Source organism: Miniopterus schreibersii (genome assembly GCF_964146895.1).
Source record: "Miniopterus schreibersii genome assembly, chromosome: 18".
NCBI classification, from domain to species: Eukaryota; Metazoa; Chordata; class Mammalia; order Chiroptera; family Miniopteridae; genus Miniopterus; species Miniopterus schreibersii.
The window spans coordinates 20,616,335-20,640,851 of record NC_138121.1 but is presented as its reverse complement, the minus strand read 5'-3'; the positions used below and the strand labels follow the sequence as shown (position 1 = coordinate 20,640,851).

Genomic DNA, 24,517 nt, shown 5'->3' with positions numbered 1-24,517 from the left:
CTGATGAACCCAAAGTTGAAACTCTTTGAAGTTTCCTTTAATTTTATTTAGCTATGATCTGTATTTGACTATTTGACCGTTGTAACAGCACTATAGCTGTTACATATATAAATATATGTAATTTTACATGCATGTAGCTCTAGCTCATTAATCTGTGTTGACTCATAAGAACTGTCAGGTTCTAATCCCATCTCCCTTTGACCAGATGTTAGGGGAACTAACAAAGTTTCTCTGGGAATTGATATTGAAGCACTAGTCTCCTTCTCTGAGGTTTCAAAGACGTATGGTCAACCATGGTCCAAAAATAGTAAGTGGAAAAATTCAGAAATAAACAATTCAGAAGTTTTAAATTGCTCATCACTGTGAGTAGCGTGATGAAATCCACTCCATCCTGCTCGGGGTGCGAACCTTCCCTCTGTCCAGTGTATTCACACCATACACGCTACCCACCCGTCAGTTATTTAGCAGCTGCCTGAGTCATCAGGTCAGTTATCAGAGCGAGCGAGAAACCACGTTCACATAACTTATTGTAGTGTATTGTTGTTATTATTTTATTTTATTACTAGTTACTGTTGTTCATCTCTTATGGTGCCTAATTTATAAACTTTACCAGGGGTATGTATGCATAGGAAAAAGCATAGTATATAAAGGGTTCAGTGCTAACCACGGTTTTAGGCATCCACTGGGGGTCTTGGGATGTACCTCCTGCAGATAAGGGGTGTCTACTTTTTTTTTTTTTTTTACCTCTACCACTGCATATTACTTACAAATATTTACAGAATTATCAATATTCACAGCACAGGCAAGGCTGATTCAATGTTAAGGTGTCTGACAAATGATGTCCCAAAAGGCAGTGAAAAACTGACAAACCTTTTGCTAATAATAAGCTTTGTCACATGGAAAATTTTCTTTTTAGTTTTAAGTCCATGACTTGGGGCCTGGAATTACCTTTTCTATCTCATGTGAGAATAAATATTATATATCAAGGTCAACTGAATATACAGAGTGGGGCAAAAGTAAGTTTACAGTTCATATGGAAAATAATACAATAATTAATAAATAATAATACAAGAATACAAGAATAAGCTCTGTTTCGGGTACTCACAACTGTTAGCCTACTTTTGCCCCACCCTGTAGATTGAATTTCCATCATTTATATGATACAGTTACATGCTTTTAGATGATATTAATAGCAGCAGCAGCTAACTTTGAATGCTTACTATGCTGTGTTGAGTGCTTTCCATTTTCTTGTTTTATCTCTATAACAGATTTTATGGGCGTCATTGTCAGAAATGAGATGTATAAGAGTTGCATGGTTGACTTAGGACCCTGTCTGTCTGACTCCAAAGTCACACTTAGCCACCATGCCATTTTACCTCTCATTGGTAAATAGTTTAAGTAAGTCAATGGACATAAGGCTCTTTCTAAGACTATCCATGCCATCAAGACTGATTTTTTTTTTAATCTCAGCTCATCCCAGTTAAACATGCCTTAGGAAACTCTTCTGCCTTATGCTCCCATGTGTCCTTTCTCCTGATTCCTTTCAAAAAACCGATTCATTTTTTTTACTTCTAAAGATCCTTTGAGGTAAAGTACATCTTCGACTACTGCCCCATTATCTGTGAAAAAAGGTAGCATGACTTTCAACTCCATGAAGACAGGCACTCTCTCTGTGTTTGGTTTACTCTGTACCTTTAGGACTTAGCCTAATGCTGTCCACATAGTAGGCACTCAATAAAAATTCGTTGAATATTGTTGAACCAGACCGTTGGGGAGAGTTTTCAAATATGTAGACCTTTCCCATCTCTTAGTGGGCCAACCAGGTCACTCGGATGGCTATAACTTCAGTACCAGGTGAATTTATGACTGTATAAATTTCATCTTCTTAGACAAGGGCAAAACTCACTATTTGGAATAAATATGCATTTTAACTTTAAGCATATTCCTGTTTTTTTTATCCATGTTATATTTTTCTCTGCATGAATGCATTCAGAGGTGTCTGATTTTAAGTGGCAGATCACAGATAAACAAGGTCATTAATAAAGATTTGTTATCACTGCAGTACACCTCAGGCTGGGTGTCTGGTGGATGAGCCCAAGCAAACAGGACAGTATAAATATCCGGACAAACTACCAGGACAGATTTATGATGCTGACACACAGTGCAAGTGGCAATTTGGAGCAAAAGCCAAGTTATGCAGCCTTGGTTTTGTGAAGGTATGTTTGCTTGTGATTCGAAACTTACATTAAGATCCTGCAATGTGTCTGTGTACCTAACCGAAGTATAAACATTTAGTTTGCTAAGGCCAAGGGTTAGAGTCTGGGTTATCTCCAAACTGTCAGTTGTTTGGCATGATAATTAAGTGGCAATTTTGCCGTCAATGAATTATCCAGTCTTATCCCCCATAGACCATGCCTGGTTTTCATACCATCTGACTGCATCCTTGAAAGAACATTCCTCTGCAGTAGACCAAGATTTTTATCACAAATAGTAAATCTGGGTACAATAGCTTTTACCTACTGCTCATCTCTGCTTTTGAATGTGTTCACATTCCCTTTCAATATGATCTATTTGAAACAGTCACCACCCAAAATACATACATGTGCCTCTTATATTACACAAAAACTCTTGACGATAGCCAACTTTTTTTGATACGTAAAAATTCAAGGTGTATCTTGAGCCGTCTTAAGATATTTGTGTCAAGTCTTTCATTCAGCATTGTGAGAAAAATAGATGGGCAAAAGCAAGCTGAGGATGTAGAAATGGTAGGTGGACCCTGAATGTGGAATATTCCCCCCAATCCACAGCCGACCTTTCGGTATTGTTCCCAAACCTGTTTATAACTTGAGCCATGACTGCCTCTCTGAGGATCATAAATAGGTGCCTGCCAGGCCCTGAGGAGGAGGGGTTTTCAAAATAGCCGTCTCCTGTTCCTCCTGCTGGCTGCAGTGGGTCGGACCAGCTCCAACAACACAAGAAAAGGGTGCGTTTCTGTTCAGGTTCTTCATCGTCTTACCATTATGGTCCCTTTCTGACCTTTTCTCCTTGCAGCCTATTTTTTCCTCTGTGCCTCCTAGAAAGGCAGTTTTGCATAGTGTTTAGAAGCAACAAGAGGGAAAAAATAAGAGGGTGTTTTCAAAGTGTCCTGTCAAACCAGCAGGTGCAGTGTATCAGCATCACCTGGAACTTGGTAGAAATGCGGACGCTCAGGTCTCATCCAGGCCTAGAGAGTGAGAACCTTTGGGGTGGGGCCTGGCGATCTGTGTTTGAACAGGGACTCTTAGTTGAGTCTGATGCATGCTCAAGCTCAGGAGCTACTGAATTGGACAGTTTTAAACTTTACACACACACATACACACACACACACGCACACTCAAGCTGGGGAGCTACTGAATTGGACAGTCTTAAACTTTACACACACACACACACACACACACACACACACACACACACCACCACCTCCCCACCCCCCACCCCGGCTTTTGCAGTGAGATAGACCTGAGTTTACAATCTTATTCCACCACTTCCTAGAACCCTGGGCAAGTGACTTGACTTCTCGGCTTTCATGTCCACATTTGTAAGGCGAGGATAACAGCTCTATCCTGGTCATTGTGAGGATTAATCTTTTAGTACATTTTCAGCACTCCATAAATAATAAGGGCTTTCCTCTTGCGCTCCTCCCAGATCTCCAGTAGCATCATCACCATCACATCTGGTTGTTCCCTCACAGTGGCTTCCTTGTCAAAGGGCCTGGGGCTGGCTATTTTTATCACTTATCTTGTCTCCCCGCCTCTCCCAGCCTCATATTAAGCTGGATATCTGTTCCCTTTCAAAGTGTTCAGGAAAATGAGTGAATCTGGCGAATGGTTGCACATTTTTTGGACAGGCCTGAAGGAGGGAGCACTTGCATTGGATTATTATGTACATATTAAATGCTTACTGACTCAGTGAATGAGTCAGTGCTTCCTGCCAGAGTGCCCCAGCCTCTCAAAAGACTGATCCATGCTTCCATGCTGGTTATTTTACTGTGTTAGAAATGCTCAGCTCATACTCTGTGCCTCAGTAACCAGCAGTTACTGTCACATGGCAGGAGCTCAGTAAATGATCATTTATAGTAAATGATCACTTATAGACACACCAAGAGGATTTGAAGAAGACTAGGAATTATGGGAAAAGTATTTGAATTATCCTAAATAGTTTCAGGCTCGTCACTTTAGAGAGCATTCTCTTCGAAGGCAAAGGCATGCCAAATAAAATAGGATGGGCATGTTTTTCTTCTTTCGAGAATTTGACTTTGGCATCAAAGAATGGAGAGTCAAGAGGAACTTCCTAGTATCTAAATCACACCTACTTTGTAATCTGCTAAATTTACTACATCATATTTCAAGTTCCATTATCTTTCCCCATGGACTTATGTTCCAACTGTATTGATGTCCTGGTATGTTTTTCAAACATTTCCTGCTCTCATATCTACAAGCCTTTGCATATTTACTTCCCATCCTTGAAAGCTGCACAGTCATCCACGTGACAAATATCTAATCGTTTGTTGTCGTCGTTAAAGATTCAGCTCAAGTGTTACCTCTTCTCCCCCCGCCCCCCAAAGGAGACTTAAACACTCCTTTCTCTGGGCTCCATCTCCACCCTGTATGTCACCGTGGGAACCTTGTGATACTGTATTATACCCGTCTGTGCAGACCCCTTGCCCCAGTAGGTGGACAGTCCCTGCAATGCCTAGCATGCACCTGACGGATTAGCAAATGCTCAGTAGTTATTCATTGGATTCTCAGTGATAACCAAAGAAAACGTTTTCTAGCACTCCCATTTTCATGAAGTGGAGGGGTTTTGCCCCTGTCCCTGTCTCATCTCAAGGAGACAGGAGTGACTTATCTGGGAGAAAGAAGAAAGTCAAAGACGAGGCTGGGATTTATCAATTGAGCACCTAGCAGTGTGGAGGTGTCATAAAGTGAGCTGGGAGGGGCTGAACCTGGAGGAGGTTTGGGGGGACCGACGGGGAATCCCGTTTTAAAGGTGTTAAGTTTGAGATGCTTTATGAACTTTGATTTGCAAGGACCGTGAACATTTTTTAGCATGTCGGGACTTATTGGGAGGGACATCTGTCCTTTGGAATACAGCTGGAGAAGTGGCCCCTGAGTGACGCGACAGAAGGCATTGGGACTCTTCTCAAAAGTCACATCCAGGCAACAGGAGTCCTGGAAGTCTCTGGTTCTTTCTTTTTCCCTTAAATTATGACTTAAGCCTAGGGAATTACAGATAAGGAAAAGTTAGTCGAATATGCCGGGGGAATGAATTAAAAAAAAGTGCAAGCTCCCCTTTCTGCTCGCTTTGAAGGGAGCGTTCTCAGAGGCGCATGGTGGCCGAGGCGTGCGGCTGGCTGTAATTACGCTGGCCTTCTGGACTTCACCACGAGAGAAATAACATGTTCGCGCGGCCTGCCTTCCTTCAGTCTGGAATCCCTGTGTTTTGGAGTGTTTGCTTTATTTCCCTGGCTTCTCCAGCTGCCCCTTCCCCTTAGCCCTGTGGCTTGGCATTGGCCGTGGAGACTGGGCCTCTCTGCTTTGGTCTGCCCCGGGGTCACTTCGGTGGCTGCCACATAGGTGATGGGTGTGCGTTAGGGCTTTCCCCTGGCTGTAAGAAGGAAAACAGTTTAATTCTGAAAGGCTTTCTCACTGTGGCTTTTATTGTTTCGATGGTTCCATCCCATTCTTTCGTTTTGATGTCATCTCCCCTTTTCCCACATTATCTGGGCCGCCTCAGGCCCAGGGTGACACAGTAAGGCGGCTGGCAGGCAGGAACCTCATTCACGTCCCTGGAAGGCTGCCTTCCACTGTCTGCTAATGTCAGCGGCAGGTCCATCTCCGTGGGAAACATTTGCATGTTGTGTCTTCTGAGCTGTTGGGAGGTTTGGAAATGGTGTACGTGGCACCTGTCTGGGCCTGTTGGTGGCAGGGCCGTTTCCAAGCAGTGTCCTGAACATCCTTCCAGTCTCTTCGGGGGAAGGGGAGACGGGATTTTATGGTTTATGAGAGCAGACTCACTACATGTATCTCTGGTCCCCTGTGTTTTCTTTTCTCAGTCCTGTGAAGATAAAAATAATAAAAGGCTTCTATAACACATCCATAGGACATGCAACCTGGAGTTCCAGGACAAAGCTTTGAATCAGGCCTTATTCCAGTCTTGGCCTCTTCTGCCTCACTGCTTGTTATATTGTTGTTGTTTCTGTTGTTACTAGAAAACAGACCTCATAGCTTCAAGCCGAATGGTCTCTAAATTAACTATTGTTATGCCCCAGTCACTCCTAAACATACATGAATATGTGGGTAGTGTAGAAATTTCATTGGGTGGAACATAGCACTGGTTACCTTGCTACAACCAACTTCTCTTGCCTCTACTTTCTGAATAATGTCTCATTTCAGCCACCTCAGAATATAATATGTGTACAAAAGCTTTGACTATTTTTGTTTTTATTGTATCATCACCCTGACCACTTCCCCCTTTCCTTTCAGGACATTTGCAAGTCACTTTGGTGCCATCGGGTGGGTCACAGGTGTGAGACCAAGTTCATGCCTGCAGCGGAAGGGACCGCGTGTGGCTTGAGTATGGTAAACTGCGTACTTGTTAGTTTTTAGTTCTAGAAACTTGATGAAGTATAGAACCCAAACTCTTTGTGCTGTGTGACCTCAGGATGCATGTATTTTCTGACTTCTCTGTAAATTAACCAGCATTATCTAGCAGCTATTATGAAACTCAGCACTAACATAAGCCAGTTGGCTCAGTTGTTTATGAAGATGATTTTTACTTTGCATTTTATGTTTATTTTTAATTTTAAATGGAGGTTTGGGTCAAAATATTTCTCTTTCAATGAGCCGGTACGTATCATTGTATGCTGTTTGTCTTTTAAACTTGATTTGGCATAGAAAGGCCTCAGGGAGCAGCCGGCCCTTTGAGTAACAAAGACAAGACTGTCCCTCCCTACAAGGCCTCTACTAATCCCTCACAGGACCCGTCACAGAGCTTGTGTTAGGCCCAGTAGACTCCCATCACATATAGCGACTCCTGCTGAAGGGTAAGCCACGTCTCCATCTACGTTGTATCAGAAAACCCTTTTGCTAGCCAGTGTCTTCAACCCTAAGAACCACTTCCATTGTGGAAGATTATGGGAGATTTTTGCGTTTTGAATGAAGAACTCTCACATATTCGTTTCTCCTTTTCTTCACCTTTCCCAGTAGAATCTGGAGGGAAAGGTACACTTGAAGTACAGGAAATCATCCAGATTTGGGGTGTTCCTTTGAAAGACCGAGAGAGGGGAGTGCAGAACAATGAAAGAGCATATGATGTTACAGGATTTTTTATCTCCGCTTTTGGCTCTCCCGAGACAGCACCAGGCTTCGTAGAAGAATTAGTCATTGAAAGTGAATTCAGTTCCACAATAATTTCCTGACTGTGTACTAAACATCAGAGACAGAAAGCTCTGGGGATGCCCAGATGGATAAAACTTACAGATGGATATCTCTTCAAGAACTTACCATCTAGTGGGGAAACCAGTAACTCTAACTTTCTTTATAAACACACCTTCTTGAAGCACGGAATTGCTTTCGAGGCCCAAATGAATGAGAAATGAATCTTGCTGGGGATCAGGTGTGCACTTAGAATAAACTACAATGAGTGGGTGCACCAAGGTGGATGCTGGAATTTGAATTGAAGCTCTTCGGTCGGATGAGAGACCTACAGTGACAGAGTAACAATAAAGGCAAGGACAGAAACATGAAAATAAATGTTCAGAAAATGCTTTCCGACATTTGTTAAGTCATTCAGCATCTCTTCAAAGATTTGCAATTTTTAACTATTTTTTTTTTTTAATGTTTTTATTGATTTTAGAGAGAGAGAGGAAGGGAAAGGAAGAGAAACATTGATGAGAGAGAAACATCGATCCACTGCCTCCTGCACACCTCCTGCTGGGGATCATGCCTGCAACCCAGGAATCAAACCTGCAACCTCTCAGTGCATGGGACGGTGCTCAACCAACTGAGCCATACCTGCCAGGGCTTAGCTCCTTTTATTTTAAAGAAAATAAATGTTTTAAAAGTTGAGGTGTGAGGAGGGGACCACGCCTTCCCAGTGAAACAACACGTCTAATGGCAGCAGCCGGGACAGGAGTCTTTGACCCCAGGTGACCACAGGAAAGGCTGTCCCACAGTGTGTGGCTTCCAGATATAAAGGGGCCAGAGGGCTGCGCTGAGCAGCCACCTACAGGGACCCCCTGCTTTCCTGCGGGCACTGTGTAGAACCCCAGAAAGCATTTGAGCTGTGTGGCGAGTGGAAGGGGAAGAGAGCCCTCCCGCCGCTAGAGAGGGACCAGGGCCGCCAGCGGGGTGACCCCGGAGCTGCTGGTGGGGTGAATCTGAGATTTCTGACCCTGTCTGAGGGGAGCCGGGATAGCGGGCATGGGGCTGCCCCAGCTTTATTGAGGTCGGGAGTGCGGGGAGCTGCGGGGAGCTGACTTTGGGTCCCCTCCCGCTGGGGGCCTTGGCAGGAGGGCGGGGGGCCTTGCTGGGCCGACTCTCTGCCTGTGTGTTGCTTTGTGCGGTTTTGAGTTTCTGATCCCTGAACTGGCCCCCACCTTCCTGCCTTGCACTGGGCAGGCAGACCAGCGGAGGCTGGGATTTGTGCGCAGAGCAGAGAGTTTGAAATATGCGTCCAGAGCAACCAGCCAACCAGAGCTGAGCAGGGAGGGGTGGAGCCGCCGGCCGCTCCCGCAGCCGGGAGCACCGCCCCCAACAGGACAGGGGCAGGTCCTGCTCACTGAGGCCCCAGACACCCCGCAGGGCACAGTCCTGAGGGGGAGGGGAGAGCAGCTCACAGGAGGACATCATAGGACTAAGACTCTCGGGGACTGTTGTTTGGGAACTGGAGGAAACGCTGAACACCCCTGCTGGGGGCTGGGCAGGCAGAGGGCTCACTGGAATGTTCTTTAATCAAACCCACTGAGCCCAGGCTGCTGAAACGGCCCAGACAGAAAAGACAACAGGCTGAAATCAATCTGAAGCTGCAGCAGGCCAGAGCCTGGGGAACTAGAATCAGAGGACAGGGGAGGGACTGAGGAGCTGGCGGTGGAGCAGAGACTAACTCCTGCACAGTGAGTGCCTGACAGCGACACCTCTACGGGGAGTGACACCCTGAGCTACACTAGCCACCCTGCACCCTAAAGAGTCTACAGAAGACTCTGGAGCAAGACCAGGCAACCACAAGGGAGAGGCAAAATAGCTGACAAGAGGAGGTGGCCCACGGAGAGCCTCAGATCAACCATCTACCTAAGGACACCAGAGCCAAACCTAGACTGCTCCTCACATTGGCTGACACACAGGTACCTCCCTGGAGACCTGAAATCAGCCCACAAAACAGTGAGCCACAGACAACATAAGCTGCCCAGACAAAACTCACCTGATGGACTTTTTATAAAAAAAAAAAAAAAAAAGGGGAAACATTTCTTTTTTTAATTTTTTGTCTTTAATTTTTTAATTAATTTTTTAAAATTTTGTTTTGCTTTGCTTGTTTTGTTTTTTGTTCTATTATCAAGATTTTCTTCCTAGTCCCCGCTTAATTGCTGGGATATTATCATGATAACCAATACGTTTACTGCTTTTCTCTATTGTTTCCCCCATATCTCCTATTGGCCTCCCTCCCTGCCCCTGCTTTACCCCGTCCCTCTTTCTCTCTCTTTTGATCCATTGGCATAACTTTTTTTTTTTCCTTTTTCTACCCTTTTATTCTCTGTCTTCCTGCCTTTTTGTTTGGTTGGTTGTTTCTGTTTGTCTCTATTGTATTTTTATTTTTTATTTTTCAACTATTTTTCTATCCTTCTCTCTACCCTTAATTTTTTGCTTGCCCTTCTTTCAGAATCTTTCCTCTGCCCCTTTTATTTCCCAGCAGCATCTCTATTTTTTACTTTTTATTTTATTTTTTTATTTTTTATTTTTCTTTACTATTAGCAATAATATCCTTTTTTCTCTCTCTCTTTTTTTTTTTTTTTGCCTTTTAGTATTTGTGTTCTCACTTCGCTCTCCCAATTCTGTTTTCTCTTGGGATGTTTTCATTGTGGTTGGAAGGATGTTTTATAAGATACTACTTGTTTCCTGGCAGTCTGGTTGTGTATTGTCCAGCTTTGCCAGCACCCGTACAACAGCTCACACGACATGGTTGGGGCTGAACCCCACAGTTAGCCAACTTGAGAGGAGAGTGCGCCCAAGGATGCGTCGATAATACTCTAGACCCGATCACAACAGGAGAGTACAAAGAACCCACAAAAGGGACACCCACAAAACGGACATACCTACAGCAGAGAGCTCAGAAGTATAAGGAAAACACACCTCTGGGTTCCACTGGACACACACTACAAAATCCCACCCCACAAGACTGGGAGACAGCAAATATATCTAATACACAGATACAAACACTAAGAGAAACTAAAATAGGGAGACAAAGAAATACCCCCCCCCCCAAACTAAAGAAAAGGAAAAATCTCCAGAAAAAGACCTTGATGAGAAGGAGTTATCAGAAACAGAGTTCAGAGTAGTGGTTATAAACATGTGCAAGGAAATTAATGAGAACCACAAGACACTTAATGGAAAGGTCCAGGAACTTGCTGAAAATATGAAAAAAGAGCTAGATATCATAAATAAGAACCAGGCAGAAGTGAAGAGTACTATATCTGATATCAAGAACACGCTGGAAGGAATTAAAAGCAGGCTCAATGAAGCAGAGAGTAGAATAAGTGACTTAGAAGATAAGGTAGAGGAGAACATATGTGCCAAGGATGCATCTGATAAGGGGCTAATTTCCAAAGTGTACAAAGAACTCATACAACTCAGCACGAGGAAAACAAAACAATCCAATTAAAAAATGGGCAAAGGACCTGAATAGACTCTTCTCCAAAGAGGACATACAGATGGCCAAGAGACATATGAAAAAATGCTCAACATCACTAATCATCAGAGAGATGCAAATTAAAACCGCAAAGAGGTATCACTTCGCACCTGTCAGAATGGCTACCATCAAGAAACCAACAAATGACTCCTGCTGGCGAGGGTGTGGAGAAAAGGGAACCCTAGTACACTGCTGGTGGGAATGCAGACTGGTGCAGCCACTATGGAAAATGGTGTGGAGGTTCCTCAAAAAATTAAAAATGGAGCTGCCGTTTGACCCAGTGATTCCACTCCTAGGAATATATCCTCAGAATCCTGAAACACTAATCAGAAAGAACTTATGCACCCCTATGTTCATAGCAGCACAATTTACAATAGCTAAGATCTGGAAACAGCCCAAGTGCCCATCAGTAGATGAGTGGATAAAAAAGCTGTGGGACATATATACCATGGAATACTACTCAGGCATAAAAAAGGACCTCTTACCCTTTGGGACAGCATGGATGGACCTGGAGAGCATTATGCTAAGCAAAATAAGCCAGGCAGAGAAAGACAAACATCACATGATCTCACTAATATATGGAATCTAAGGAACAAAATAAATTGACAAACAAGATAGGACCACAGACATGGAAGCATGAAACAGACTGACAGATCTTAGAGGGAAGGGAAGGTGTGGGTGGGTGGGGAGAGATTAACCAAAGAATTTATATGCATAACCCAAGGACACAGACAATAGTGTGGTGAGGGACCCGGGAGGAGTGTGGGTGCAGGGTGCAAGGGGTCAATGGGGAGAAGAGAGGACATCTGTAATATTTTGAACAGTAAAAATAAGTTGAGGCATTACATTCAATTTTTAGTCAGATGCACCTGTCTTAGGAAATCCCAATAAGGATTCTTATGAAAGCATGACCAGGATTGTTCTAGTTGTGATGGCACAAAACAATGAATGAATTAAATGATTGACAATATAGAGACTTCTCAAGTCATTTGTATTGTTAAAGCATCAAAGCTTAGAACTTGCAACTTGAGGATTCATAGATATTTTTGTCATTAAGAAAGCAACAGTATTAGACATAAGAGGCATGTACAAGAAAAGATTTATATAATAAATGAGGAAAATACGTGCAGCATGGCATAGGTCTAAGGTTTAGTACATAAATACACCCTGGAGCTAGTTCCAGGGGGGCAAAAATGCCCCTGGGCTATACTTCAACCAATATAACATGTGACACATGAAACCAGCAGCTAGAAAACACCTCATTATTTTGAAAGACCACACTGTGGATGTATATACTGGGGGAAAGCCCTTAATTGTAAAGCCACCCTCAGTAGGAAATATTCTGGTAAGTTTCTTCCATCGTCACTCCAGTATAATTATTATTCATTCATGTAGATGGTTCTCTGAGTCTCCCTCCTCAGGGTGGGATGCAATGGGCTATTTATTAGACTGTAAACTCCGTGAGGCCAGGGCCATTCTCACTCATGCTTTATCTCGAGGGTCTTGTGGGGAGTAGCAGTTGCTCCACATTTTATTTCTCTATAACTGGAACCCAGCTGAATCCTTCCCCATCGTTCAGTCCCTCCCTTGTCATTCAGTGAGAGCTGTGCCATGAATGTTCAGTAAATGTGCGAGGGTGTGAAAGCCCCATTGTTTTATCTAAGAGTACATGTGCAAGGAAAGAAAGGTCTGTGCTCGCTGTCTATCATTAAAGACATTTGCCCAGTTGGCCATTCCATTTGAAATTAGAAAGCAGTGCTAGAAATGCATCCGTGTGACTAGATACAGTTCTGTGTGTGTCTATTTAATATTTACATGTTATATGTGGAATTTTATATACACACATGGATTGTGCATGTATGGGCGTATATTCCTGTATGTTCCTGATTCCTATACTCATAGAAAAAACCGAGGAGACTGTCAGTCCTAGGATGAATACTGGCATTAAAGGAAGTCAAAATAATTGAAGGGTTGGAACAGATCTAAAAACCACATTCCTAAAAAAGAATTTAGATCAGAGGTTCAGGAGTTGTGGCTGCTGAGTTTAAATCCAGCCCCAGCTAGTTGTGTAGCTACTTGGGCAAGTTAGTACCTCTTTGCTCGAGTTATTGGCCCCTAAGCACTTTGTGACGGTTACGTTAGACACTGCGTGTGAAGCCCTCCCTTCCTCCCGTCTGCACCATTGGGGCACATAGATGGAACTTAATAAGCTGTAGCTGTAGCTGTTGTTGCTGTTGTGGCTGCCGCCGTTGCTGTTTTGTCTCAGCCACTGAGCTCTGTCCCGGAGCGTTGCGGGGACTCCTGCTAGGGAAGAGCCAGAGATTCCTGCTTATGGTAGACGAACTCCTCAAATGACGGACTGCTCCCCGCCCCCTAAGTCCTCAACTGTGTTTTATGATTTCGTGCAAACTCTGAAATGGCAGTTAGTCCAAGGGAAAGAAAAATTATAAACAGAAGAGTTAATCAGTTCATGGCAAAAAAATTGAAGACAGGAAGCAGTATCCTGACCTAGACAAAGTGCACTCGCAACACAGTAAATAGCCACAAGCCAAATGCTTCACGGGGGAAGAGTGAAGATTTGAAAGTCAGACCTCCCCGTAATTCTGTAAGCGAACCCCACTCCCCGGCTGAACCTGGCGCAGTGCAGGCCCCAGCCCTCTGGATCTGATCTCAGAGGCTTTCGGAGAAGTGTGCACTGATCTAAGTCGGGCAGAGCTTGCTCATCAGAAGAGCACCCCAGGAAAGACACCACTACCAGAGGCTCACGCAGCCCCCCGGGACAGAGATGACCGGCAGCGCCTGGACTGTGTTCCAGAGGAAAACTGAGACGAAAAGGTTAGCGCAGAAAACCCTTCTCCCCCCGGCTTGGACAGTCATTGGCAAGCGGAAGACCAAAAGCTAATCACAGAAGACCCTCAGTTCCAAGTCGTCCGAGGGACTTAAGTCGGGGCCTTTTGTACGCAGAGAGGTGTTACTTAAAAGCACTGTGTGTGTCAACGGAAAGCTATTCAGTTTTATATAAGACATGCAGTATAGGTGGGATACACAGCAATGCATGCATAGTTGTCTCTGTTTTTATGAGATAACCATCTGGAATAATGAATTTTGTTTCTTAACAACTGGTTCTTGGTGAGTGCGTGATCCAAATGCTCTCCACACTGTGCTGTTTCTGTACGTCCGGGGAGGCCCTGCTGTCACTTTTCTGCTCTGACTCCCTTGGCTGTTGGATGGGATCTCGTCTGCACAGTTCACCTCCACAGCTCAGAAAGCATCTGTGGGTGACAGATGCCTCTTCTCTCCAGACCTCAGCTTTTCAAAACGCAGACTAAACCCCCTGTTTGCACAGCACCGCCAGCGAAGGAATCCCGTCGGGGTGTCCCGCGCTCTCCCCTTTGCCAGCAGACTCGCTTTTCCTGTTCCTGTGCAGGTGTTTGCATCTCCTTGCCCTTTCCCAGGTGGCTTCTTACAGGGAACATGTCCCGTATTCTCTCCACAGTGGTGTCGTCAAGGCCAGTGTGTCAAGTTCGGGGAGCACGGGCCCCGGCCCATCCACGGCCAGTGGTCGGCCTGGTCCAAGTGGTCGGAGTGTTCCCGCACCTGTGGCGGAGGAGTCAGGTACCAGGAGAGACACTGCAACAGCCCCAGGTAAGGCTCCAGCAGGAGGTTGGGGTTTGTAAGGCGCTGACCTTCAGCGGGGAACCTACCTGTTTGGCTATGTTTTTAAGGGCAGTTTTCTTCTCTCGGGTTCATAGCAATCAGCGAGGGTCTGGCTATTGCGCGTAAAGGTTGTGCGCCCTGCGGGGAGGCACTGTGAGCAGATGCAGAAACGGCAAAGGCGTTATTCCACCTGGGAGCGTGATGATCACGGCTCCAGTCACGGTGGTCATGGTCCGAGCCACTTTCTGAATCGAAGTTAGGGCTACACAGTCACACACCCGAGGGCCTGTGCGACTGGAGCAGGGAGGCTTGCCTGGGGGGACACGTGTCTCTCTCAGACTGATGACCTGGGGAAAGCAGTGCGCTGATTTTTGCCTCTCAGGAATGTACGTCAGCTCGTGTTGCCAGATCTGCCTGACTTTTCAAGAGAAACCAGAAATCTAAAAGAATGTTGCATGTGACATTTTCCTAATTTCTAAAATATTGATAACAAATTCAATTTTCTTTAAAAAAAAAACAAAACAAAACACAACCAAACATTATGAGGATTAGTCAGAGTATCTGTGGATTGAACTTGGCGGTGATCACCTGTGCGGTCCTCTGGTCTAGGACTGGGATTCTGAACCATAGGTGGTGCCGTGCGGAGAAGGTGGTTTAATGTTACTTTTATCAGCTCTAATTCCCGCAAGAAGCACGTGTGTGTTTCCTGATTGGCATGGTTATGTGGAAAGAGCCCAGGTTCAGGAGACAGAAAGATATGACTCCACTCCAAGTGTTTGGCCTGCACTTACTCACTGCGTGGCTTTGGGAAGGTCGTGTGAACTTCGAGCTTGGGTTTATGCATATAGGATGGAGATAATGATACTCGCCTCTGGAGGTTTGGGGAAGATTAAAAATTGCATCTGTAGAATGTCTGACCCATGGAGGTGCATCCAATGGGCATTCAACAAAGGTTCGGGGGTCCATGTGGTTTTCGTCATTTCATCTTAGGAACACAGGGTAACAGAGGGCCAGCCCTCAGAAGCAGTGGGGAGGGGCCTTACTAATGAAATTGGACTTTGGAGGATGCTATGGAGTGAGGACGTGATGGGACTCTGGAAAATAGTGGAGTTGATTTTACATGATTTGAGTGGTGGCATAGCATGGGGTGTGAGGATACAGATTTAATCCCAATAATCCGGGTCTGCCTCAGGGCCCACCAAGCAAAATTTTAAAGAAACAAATGATACTTCATGTGAGTGAGCAGGCTGAGCTGGACCAAAAGGCCAATTTGTTCCAAAACACAAGGAAGGATTGGGAGATTCATTAACCATGGTTTGTTAGGTATTCTTAGGATATCTCAGGCTAATGTAGGATTTCTCATCTTTGGCACTATTGATATTTAATTTTAATTTTTTTTTATTGATTGATTTTAGAGAGAGGAAGAGAGAGCGATTGAGATTTGTTGTTCCACTTATTTATACATTCATTGGTTGATTCTTGTATGTGCCCTGACCAGGGATCGAACCCACAACCTTGGCGTATCGAGACAAAGGTCTAACCAGCTGAGCTAGGGCACTATTGACATTTTAAGCCTGAAAATTATTTTGGTGTGGGGGTTGGTCCTGTCCGTGGCAGGCTGTTTAGCAGTATCCCTAGCCTCTACCCGCTAGAAGCCGGTAGAATGACTCTCCCTCCCTCTGCCCCCTCCCACGCCCCCCAGCCTCCAAGCTGTGACAACCCAAAATCTCTCCCGACCTTGCCAAATGTCCTGCAGGGGCAAAGTCATCTCCAGTTGAGACTAACTACTCTAATCAGACCCAGTCACTATGTACAATGGTAGGGAGGTTTATGATACATGTACAATTTATATCAGATTATTAAAACCACTCTTGTCTACTTTGAACATGGCCCGTGTCTTGGATAGAATTTTCAAGTTCATCATATTACTTTTCATTTTTTGCAACAGATTTCATGGATCTGGTTTTCATACATCGCAACATTTTACAATCTTGATATTTTCCCAAGGAAAAAAATCGATCGCCTAATTTAATAGCCCTGCTGGTAAAGTGTATGAATGACGCCCCTGAGATTTAAACGAGAACCTCTCCCATATCTGTGGGATTGAGAGCTCTCGTTATAATAGGGCATTGTTCATGGAAATATCATATTGTAATGTTAGAGGTGCCTAATAGAAGAATTAATCACTAAAGTAGTTCCACTTGGTGCAGTTTTAATTTTAAACGAGATTAAGTCTAATCAGGGTACTGTTTGCTTTAATTAAGTTTGAAGTCATAAATAAAACAAGCAAGTGACCGGCTATCCCAAGGCAATTGAATTAGTTGTTCTCTGTTCCTATTTCACTTGGTTGTGGTACAGCTGTTTTTCCTTCCCTATTTCGGGTTCCCGATTTCTTTCTTCCTTCAGCTTAAACATTTGGTCTGTTCCCATCACTCAGCCTGACCATTTTTATTTTTTCATGTGAATGCAGTGTGAGCTTTTTATTTCACATGATGATGGTTTTCCCAGAACATATTTTTGTTTCATAAAAAATGAATGATTCCTGGCTGATTCAGGGATGTATATTAAGCTTTTTCAGCTTCATAAGGCTTTACAGGATATCTGGTCCTGGAATGGCCAGTGCCAGGGACATAGGACCGTTTTTATTTCTCCCATATCTGTGGCAGACATTTGTAATTGATCGGAGCCCTATGTTCTACTCGGAGCCCTTGGGAACCTTCTCCAAACACTTCTCTGGGCATTTGCTCCTAATCAGGTTAGAACAGATACATGAGTTGCAACCCATTGTCTAATCCGGTTATTTTACAAGGAGGTAACAGGGGTGGCAGCAATTCTCACTCAGGTCACCAAGCTGGTCATGTTAGAGTCAGACCAAGAGGCCACAGTCTTAGTCCTTTGACATTTTTCCTGGGTCCCTGACTATTAAATCATAACACCTAACAGCCTGGTAAAATTCCTATAAACTCTGTTTAAGAAAACAGTGAAATTAAAAACAGTGAAAATTAAACCTGCTAAGGTATCCTAGAACTTTCCTAAAATGCTAGTCTAGTTGAGAAATAATAACAGGCCACTAGGGTCATAGCTCCAGATTAATAATTGAATCAACTCTCTGGCTCTTTTCCCAGCCAGTAATTTCCAGGCTCAGCTGAGGATCAGAGTCCCCAGCGTGCTTTACAGAAACTGATGTCTGGGTCTTCCCCATCACGTATGCTTATGGAGTGTCTGGGGAGGGGCCCGGGAATGTGTGTGTGTATTTAGCAAAGCTCCCCAATTGGTTCTAGTATCAGCCAGCCAGCCAATATGATAGCCATTTATAGGGAGGACCTGATAAATTATGCAGAAGCAAATTACGGGTATACTTCGTAATAGTCCAGTATAAACACAGAATCATGTGCCTGGACATTTGTTTTCTGACTGTTTATATTTTTGTTTTTAGTCTTAAAGAACTTATTATATACCAAGGGATGCCATAGTAGAATTTTCTGTTAATTTACCCTAACATGCATGTTCATAGCTGCAGAAAAAAAAAAAATGTACCTGTATTTGAAGATTTGATGTAAAAATCCAAATTCTTGCCTGTCATTAAAAGTAGAAAGCATTTAAAAATAGTTACAATTGATTTGCGCTTACTGGGCCCTAGACTCTGCCCTAAAATTTCTTTCCAAATGCTATCTCAGTTCATTGTCACAGTTGCCCCCACTTTGCAGATTAGGAAGTTAAATAAGATTGCCTGAAGATAAGCTGGGAGGAAGCAGAGCGTATTGAAATCCAGATCTGCCTCATTGGAGACTCTCTCCCCCTTCCACGCACGGTCCCGGTGCCTAACCCAGCGAAGTGCGGGCGGAGTGGAGCTGAGCCCGCGACGGGGGGCTGGCCCTGCTCTCTTGCGGCCCTGTGACCTCTCTGCAAGTTTTGTGAGCTCTCCCAGCCACTTGTCTCTTCATCTGTCAAGGGAGCAGATGGCTACAAGAGTTCTGAAGTCTTTTCCACGTTCCTCTTTCCTGAATTGAAAAAGTAACACGCACGGTCCTCTTTGACTTTATTGCATTTAACTCGCCTAAATGAAGGTTATTTGTAAAATCTCAGACAGAGCGTCTCACGCTGAGAAAGTTTGGCATGTGCTTCGTAAAGATGACCAGCAACAGGAAGGCTGTCAGATGGCACTTTCAAGTTTTCCTGAATGCTTTTTAGATAATGATTTAAGAAGTCCTCGGGGATTTGATGTAGCACAGTGACTGCTGGATGTTTAAGTAGTTACTCCAGAATGTTTTGAAATAGCAGAAAAATCTCATTCTGGCAGCATGACACTTCCCGTTTCTGTTGAATCCATTTTAGCATGCAGTTAGAGGAGGACTTGGTAAAATATGCTGAAGCAAACCCAGGGGTGTTTTATAGCATTCTTGTGCTTCCTAAAGAGACAAGGAATTTTAATCACATAAATTTATTAACCTGGAGCCTTCTTTCATGTTACATGTTTGCATTGAGCTTTGGTGTGAGACGATCCATCGTTGGGTTTTAGCCTTTGTAGAAAACTACCAAAAAAAAAAGTGGGAATGAAAAGAGGCGATCGCTTCATGCCCGGACTAGGCGGGATAAGATGCTAGCGGTGATTTTTCAGTGTGGTTTGTGCTCCTTTTACTCTCTCCTTTGCTTTCTGGGTTTTGCCGCCTGCCTACCCAGATCTTAGTTTGCCATTAGATCCTAATTATTTATGTTCTAATGGGATCCCCTACTCTCGAAATCCATTTCCCATCACGCTTGGCAGGAAAAGAGTAGGCCACCTGCAAAGTTAAAAAGTGATTGTGCAGATGAAAAAGAGGGAGTGTTTTGCCTTGGAGTTTAGGAGCAATTAGAGTAAAACGCACGAGAGTCAGTAATCAAAGCATCAGCTCAATGACTGACAAAGCTGGAACGGAAAACATGGCAGATGGGGCTTCCTGCTCTTTCTCCCCAGTGTCCCCAATTTCTGCATAGCAGCAGGGGCAGGGCGAACTGTGGAAAGATGGTGAGTGTTTAGAAATGGGAGAGAGGCTGGGGAGTTGGTTGGGTTTGCATTTGAAGAGCTTCGATGCCAACATAGAGTGTATGTATGCGGGGGGCACACATCTATATTAATAAAACATTGAGGTGTACTTATAGATTTCCTAATATATAAGGTGATAAGGCGAGTGTCAAGGCTATGCCTTCATCCGTCTTTAAGGAAATTTTCAGAATGTAAAAATTGGATCAGAGATGGCAAATAAGTTTGATCTAACCGGTCAGTTCCAATTGATGAGCAGTGGTAGGGGCTACCTGGGGGCTATGTTGAGAGGGAGTTTAAGGACATATCAGTTTCTGCTTAAAAAAAAAAAAAAAAAAAATCTGATTGATTAGTTATGTCTGCCATGGATACAAGAAGGGCTGGGACACATTGTATGCTACATGCTTCCATTCTCATAACAGGCTGTATACACTGCTACAACGCCCATCTGGGTTATTCCTCCATATACTACTCTCTGTGACATAGTGGGCCCTTTGACTGCTAGCATTAAAGTTCTTTAATTTTATTTTTAGGCCTCAGTATGGTGGCAAGTTCTGTCCAGGTTCTAGCCGCATTTATCAGCTGTGCAACATTAACCCTTGTAATGAAAATAGCTTGGATTTTCGAGCCCAGCAGTGTGCAGAATATAACAGCAAACCTTTCCGTGGATGGTTCTACCAGTGGAAACCCTATACGAAAGTGGAAGGTAATTTGGTCCCCGTGCCCCTCAAATAAATGTGTCTCTATGTGGATGGTAATGTGAATGAACACCCCAGAAGAAATTGCTGCCTATATGAAAGAGTTTCAATTTTTATCTTTTGTTCCCCAGACCCATCCTGGCTCATATTTTTTATTCAATTCCAAAGATTTTGTTTATTTTTCCACACTTTTTTTCCCCCACAAGACACCCCTTGTGTCCCACATCTGTAAGCCAAAGTATTCATGTGTTTGGAATGCACTTATATTTCTAAACTTACCTTTGCCTTTTCAGCAAATAAGTCTCCCAGGGATGTTAATTGAAATTGGTATGAATTATCCAGACCAAAAACTCATGAAACCATATATACCCCATAGAGACACCATACTCAGTAACTGACATGTTAGATGATTACAAGCATGGGAAGGTCTATCTGCAGAGTATGTCCACACACACACACACACACACACACACACACACACACTCAAATAAAAAATGTCTCCATACTAGGTTCTTAGTACTTATTGTAACTTAAAGTAATGGCTTGTATTTTACTTTTAAATAAATTTGTTTTTATTTTGGTTAAGCATCAAAACATTTCTTTTAGTTGTAATATCCAATTTTGATGTGCTTCCTATTACCTGTGCAGAATAAGCTGTCACTGTTCCAGTTGCTTCCGTTTCATTTTTTTCGTTCACTGAATTAATCTGAACTCATCCATGCTCCCTTGAGAAACGATAAATGGGAGTCCGAAACACACATGTGTAAAATGGAAAGAGACTACTCATGGGGAATCAGAACGAGGGTTATTCCTGTACAAAAGTTGAGAAGGAACCTAGATTACCAATTCCCACAGAGCAGCTAATGTACTTAGAGGCATCATTGTAACAGGGAACACCTCCCCTCAGAGATGTGGTGCCACTTTGCTCAGCCGTTGCCGAAGCATTGGCCTGTCTCCGGGTCATAAGTATCCAAAGCACAGATAAAGACAGGCATGAAAAGCCTGAAATCTGTGTCTTGGAGGAAGCAATGAGGAATCTATGTAGATATTTCCTATAGAACAGAAATTAGTTACCTTCAGAAATTCAAAGGGTGATTGAGTAGAAGGGGATTTAGATTAATTTGCAGTTGCTTTCAGCAAATAGCATTAACTCAAGGTCTGAGAACTTTCTAGCCATATCACCTCCTCAGAGAGACTCTGCTTGCCAGGCTACGCAAAATGTCCTCCTCTCTTTATCATTCTTGGAACCCTTCATCTGCTTTATTCTTCATAGTTCTTACCAGTGCATGAGTTTATATTAGCCATTTATTACCTGTTTCGATGGAGCCACTGTCCATTTAGAGCACGCTTGCATCTCCAGCATCTTAGAACAGCACTCAGCACATACTGTAACTTTTGCAGTGAGTTGTAAGCTCTCCATCGCTAGAGGCATTCTATGGAGAAAGAAGTAATTACCTGCAAAGGATACTGTCCAACAGTTTCAGTGGACAGTTAAGTAGAACAGCTGCAGTTGCTTTCAGTTCTGACATTTGAAGGGTTATTTTCTCTTGGTCGTACTCTCCCGTAATTCCGTGTTTCTTATCCACGGTTCTTTCTCCAAGACTCTGTCGTCCTTCCTTTCGTTTCCCCTTCTGCTCTTGGCTTTGTCTCCTTGGATATCCCTTGGCCTTTCCCACATTACATCTTTCATTCAAATATAGTGTTTATGGGATCTGTTAATGGATCTTTAAATAGGCCCCATCTTGAATACATAAGGAAGAACTTAAGCAAATAAGTTTTGCAACTTGGAAGATTTGGGGGGGTTTCAAAGTCCTTCCACTAATTTTGCTGGAGTTTTTACTAAGTAAGGAGCATGCCATTTCATTCATTCACTTGACAGACGTTTACAGAGCATGGCAGACGCCCTGCCCGATGCAGAGGAAACTGCACTGAGTAAAACAGAGACCCCAGCCTTAGGATCTCAAATCCAATGGAGGGAGACAAAAAGTGAAGGCTGCCTTGTCCTTCCCTCTTCTTTTTTATTTATTTTTTAAAATAGATTTTTATTTATTTCAGAGAGAGGAAGGGAGAGAGAGAGAGGGGGAAACATCAATGATGAGAGTCATTCATCGGCTGCCTCCTGCACGGCCCCGACTGGGGATCGAGCCCACAACCCGGGCACGTGCCCTGACCGGGAATCAAACCTCGGCTCCTGGGTTCATGGGTCAGCACACAACCACTGCTCCACGCTGGCCGGGCCCCTCTTCTTCCAATACTTAGAATCAGAAAGGGCTGACCATGATTTGAAGATCTTGTGACTTTCCTTCTGTTTGCGAAAAACAAGCAGTGGCTTACGCATAAACGTAGACCACCTTTGTCTTACAGTAGTGAGCTTTTCTTCTGTGTTTCTAATCGACTAATTCTTAACTTGCTCAGGAACCTGTGCTGGGAAAACTTACTTGTTAATTCCAGCTCCCTAATCTCATATGCAAAAATCAGCCGGTGTTAAAGCTGATTAAAAAAAAAAACAAAAACCCTAGGTGGGAGAAAAAAAAATCCATGCACACATCTGCATATTTGGGACATAATAACTGAACTTCTCTCTCATTTTTGGCTTAGTCCTGTATTGAGAGGTTTTATGAAGCACAACTGTTTGCAAACTGTTTACATATTTGTTGTAAGGCTGTTGTCAGGGATATCACGCAGCGTTGCCCACTTCAGGCCTCGTGAGAAATGTCGTCTGGAGTTCCTGGCCTAGAACTCTTTCTATTGGAGAAATTAGTATAATAACTTCTTTCCGATAATAAGAGCTCTATAAGTATAATACTTTTTCTTTTTGCCTTTGATACCAGAAACTTCTCAGAAACTTAATGGTCAATGAAAGTTACATTGTTTTAGCCTTTAGGTTCAGTTTATTGGCTTCCTTTTCATGGTATGATTCTTCTCTGTATGTTTTACAAACATCATTCACCATATGCCTTTTTTTCAGACACGCCTAAATTTTTTTTTCCTAATTGATTGAATAAATATCTAAAGTAAGCCATGTCCTAAATCATAGGTCAGCACACTATGGCCCGTGGGCCAAATCTGACCTGCTTTAAAAAAAAAACAACAAAAAAAACATAAAGTTTTATTAGTAAAGGACAGATACCATATCATTTCACTTATATGTGGAATCTAAAGAACAAAATAAGTGAGCAAACAAAACGGAAACAGACTCACAGATACAGAACAGACTGATGGTTGCCAGAGGTGGGGGGCCCTGGGAGGCTGGGTGAAAAAGGTGAAGGGATTAGGAGGTACAGATTGATAGTTACAAAATAGCCACAGGGATGTAAAGTTCAGCATATGGAACATAATCAATAATATTGTGATAACTATGTATGTTGCCAGGTGGATACCTGAATTATCGGGGGGGGGGATCACTTTGTAAATTATATAATTGTTTAAGCACTATTCAGCATACCTGAAACTGATATAAAATAACATTGAATGTCAACTGCAGTTGAAAAATGAAATTTAAAAATAAATAGAAAGTGTTATTGGAACTTTAAACACTCCTTTATTTACATATTGTCAGTTGTCAGACCACAGGGCCTGCGAAGCCTCAGATATTTACTATCCAAGGGGAGTAGCTACAACAGCCCATGTGTGTATCATGGCTATTACTAAGGATTAGAAAAATAAAATTGTTATATATTAATTTTAAAGCAGCTTTATATGGATTAATAAATGGTATTTATATTTTTAAAAGCCACATGCATAAGCACACATGCGCCAACATGCACACACACACGTACACACAAAACTGTGTAAATAACGTTTTGCATTTTGACCACGCTAGCGTTCTGAGTCCATCCCACCCATCCTCGCGGGCATGCCATTTACCTACGATTTCCTCGTGACCGTGTCCTATCTTGCTCTCTTTGCCTCTAGAGGAAGACCGATGTAGGCTGTACTGCAAGGCCGAGAACTTTGACTTTTTTTTCGCAATGTCCAGCAAGGTGAAAGACGGAACTCCTTGCTCCCCAAACAAAAATGATGTTTGTATTGATGGGATTTGTGAAGTAAGAGAACCTTTCTGCTTTGGGATGTCTGGTCATGTGTGTGTTTCCTCATATCAAATGCAAATGTGAGAAGTGTGGCAAGAGATTCTGTCTGCAGACGAGCAGGTGGCGCAGGGTTAAAGGGCAACAGTCTCACATTGGATGTGAGCACCGTC

The 24,517-nt window shown here is 43.4% G+C and overlaps 1 protein-coding gene across 1 annotated transcript in view; it reads left to right on the top strand.

The window, feature by feature from the left end:
- Positions 1-24,517, top strand: part of ADAMTS18 (ADAM metallopeptidase with thrombospondin type 1 motif 18) — a 114,252-nt gene that overhangs the window by 57,080 nt on the left and 32,655 nt on the right. Inside the window, exons 8-12 of the mRNA XM_081118571.1 lie at positions 2,063-2,216; positions 6,525-6,620; positions 14,438-14,586; positions 20,152-20,324; positions 24,232-24,362. Of these exons, the coding sequence (XP_080974697.1) occupies positions 2,063-2,216; positions 6,525-6,620; positions 14,438-14,586; positions 20,152-20,324; positions 24,232-24,362 (703 nt within the window). The remainder of the gene's footprint in view (positions 1-2,062; positions 2,217-6,524; positions 6,621-14,437; positions 14,587-20,151; positions 20,325-24,231; positions 24,363-24,517) is intronic.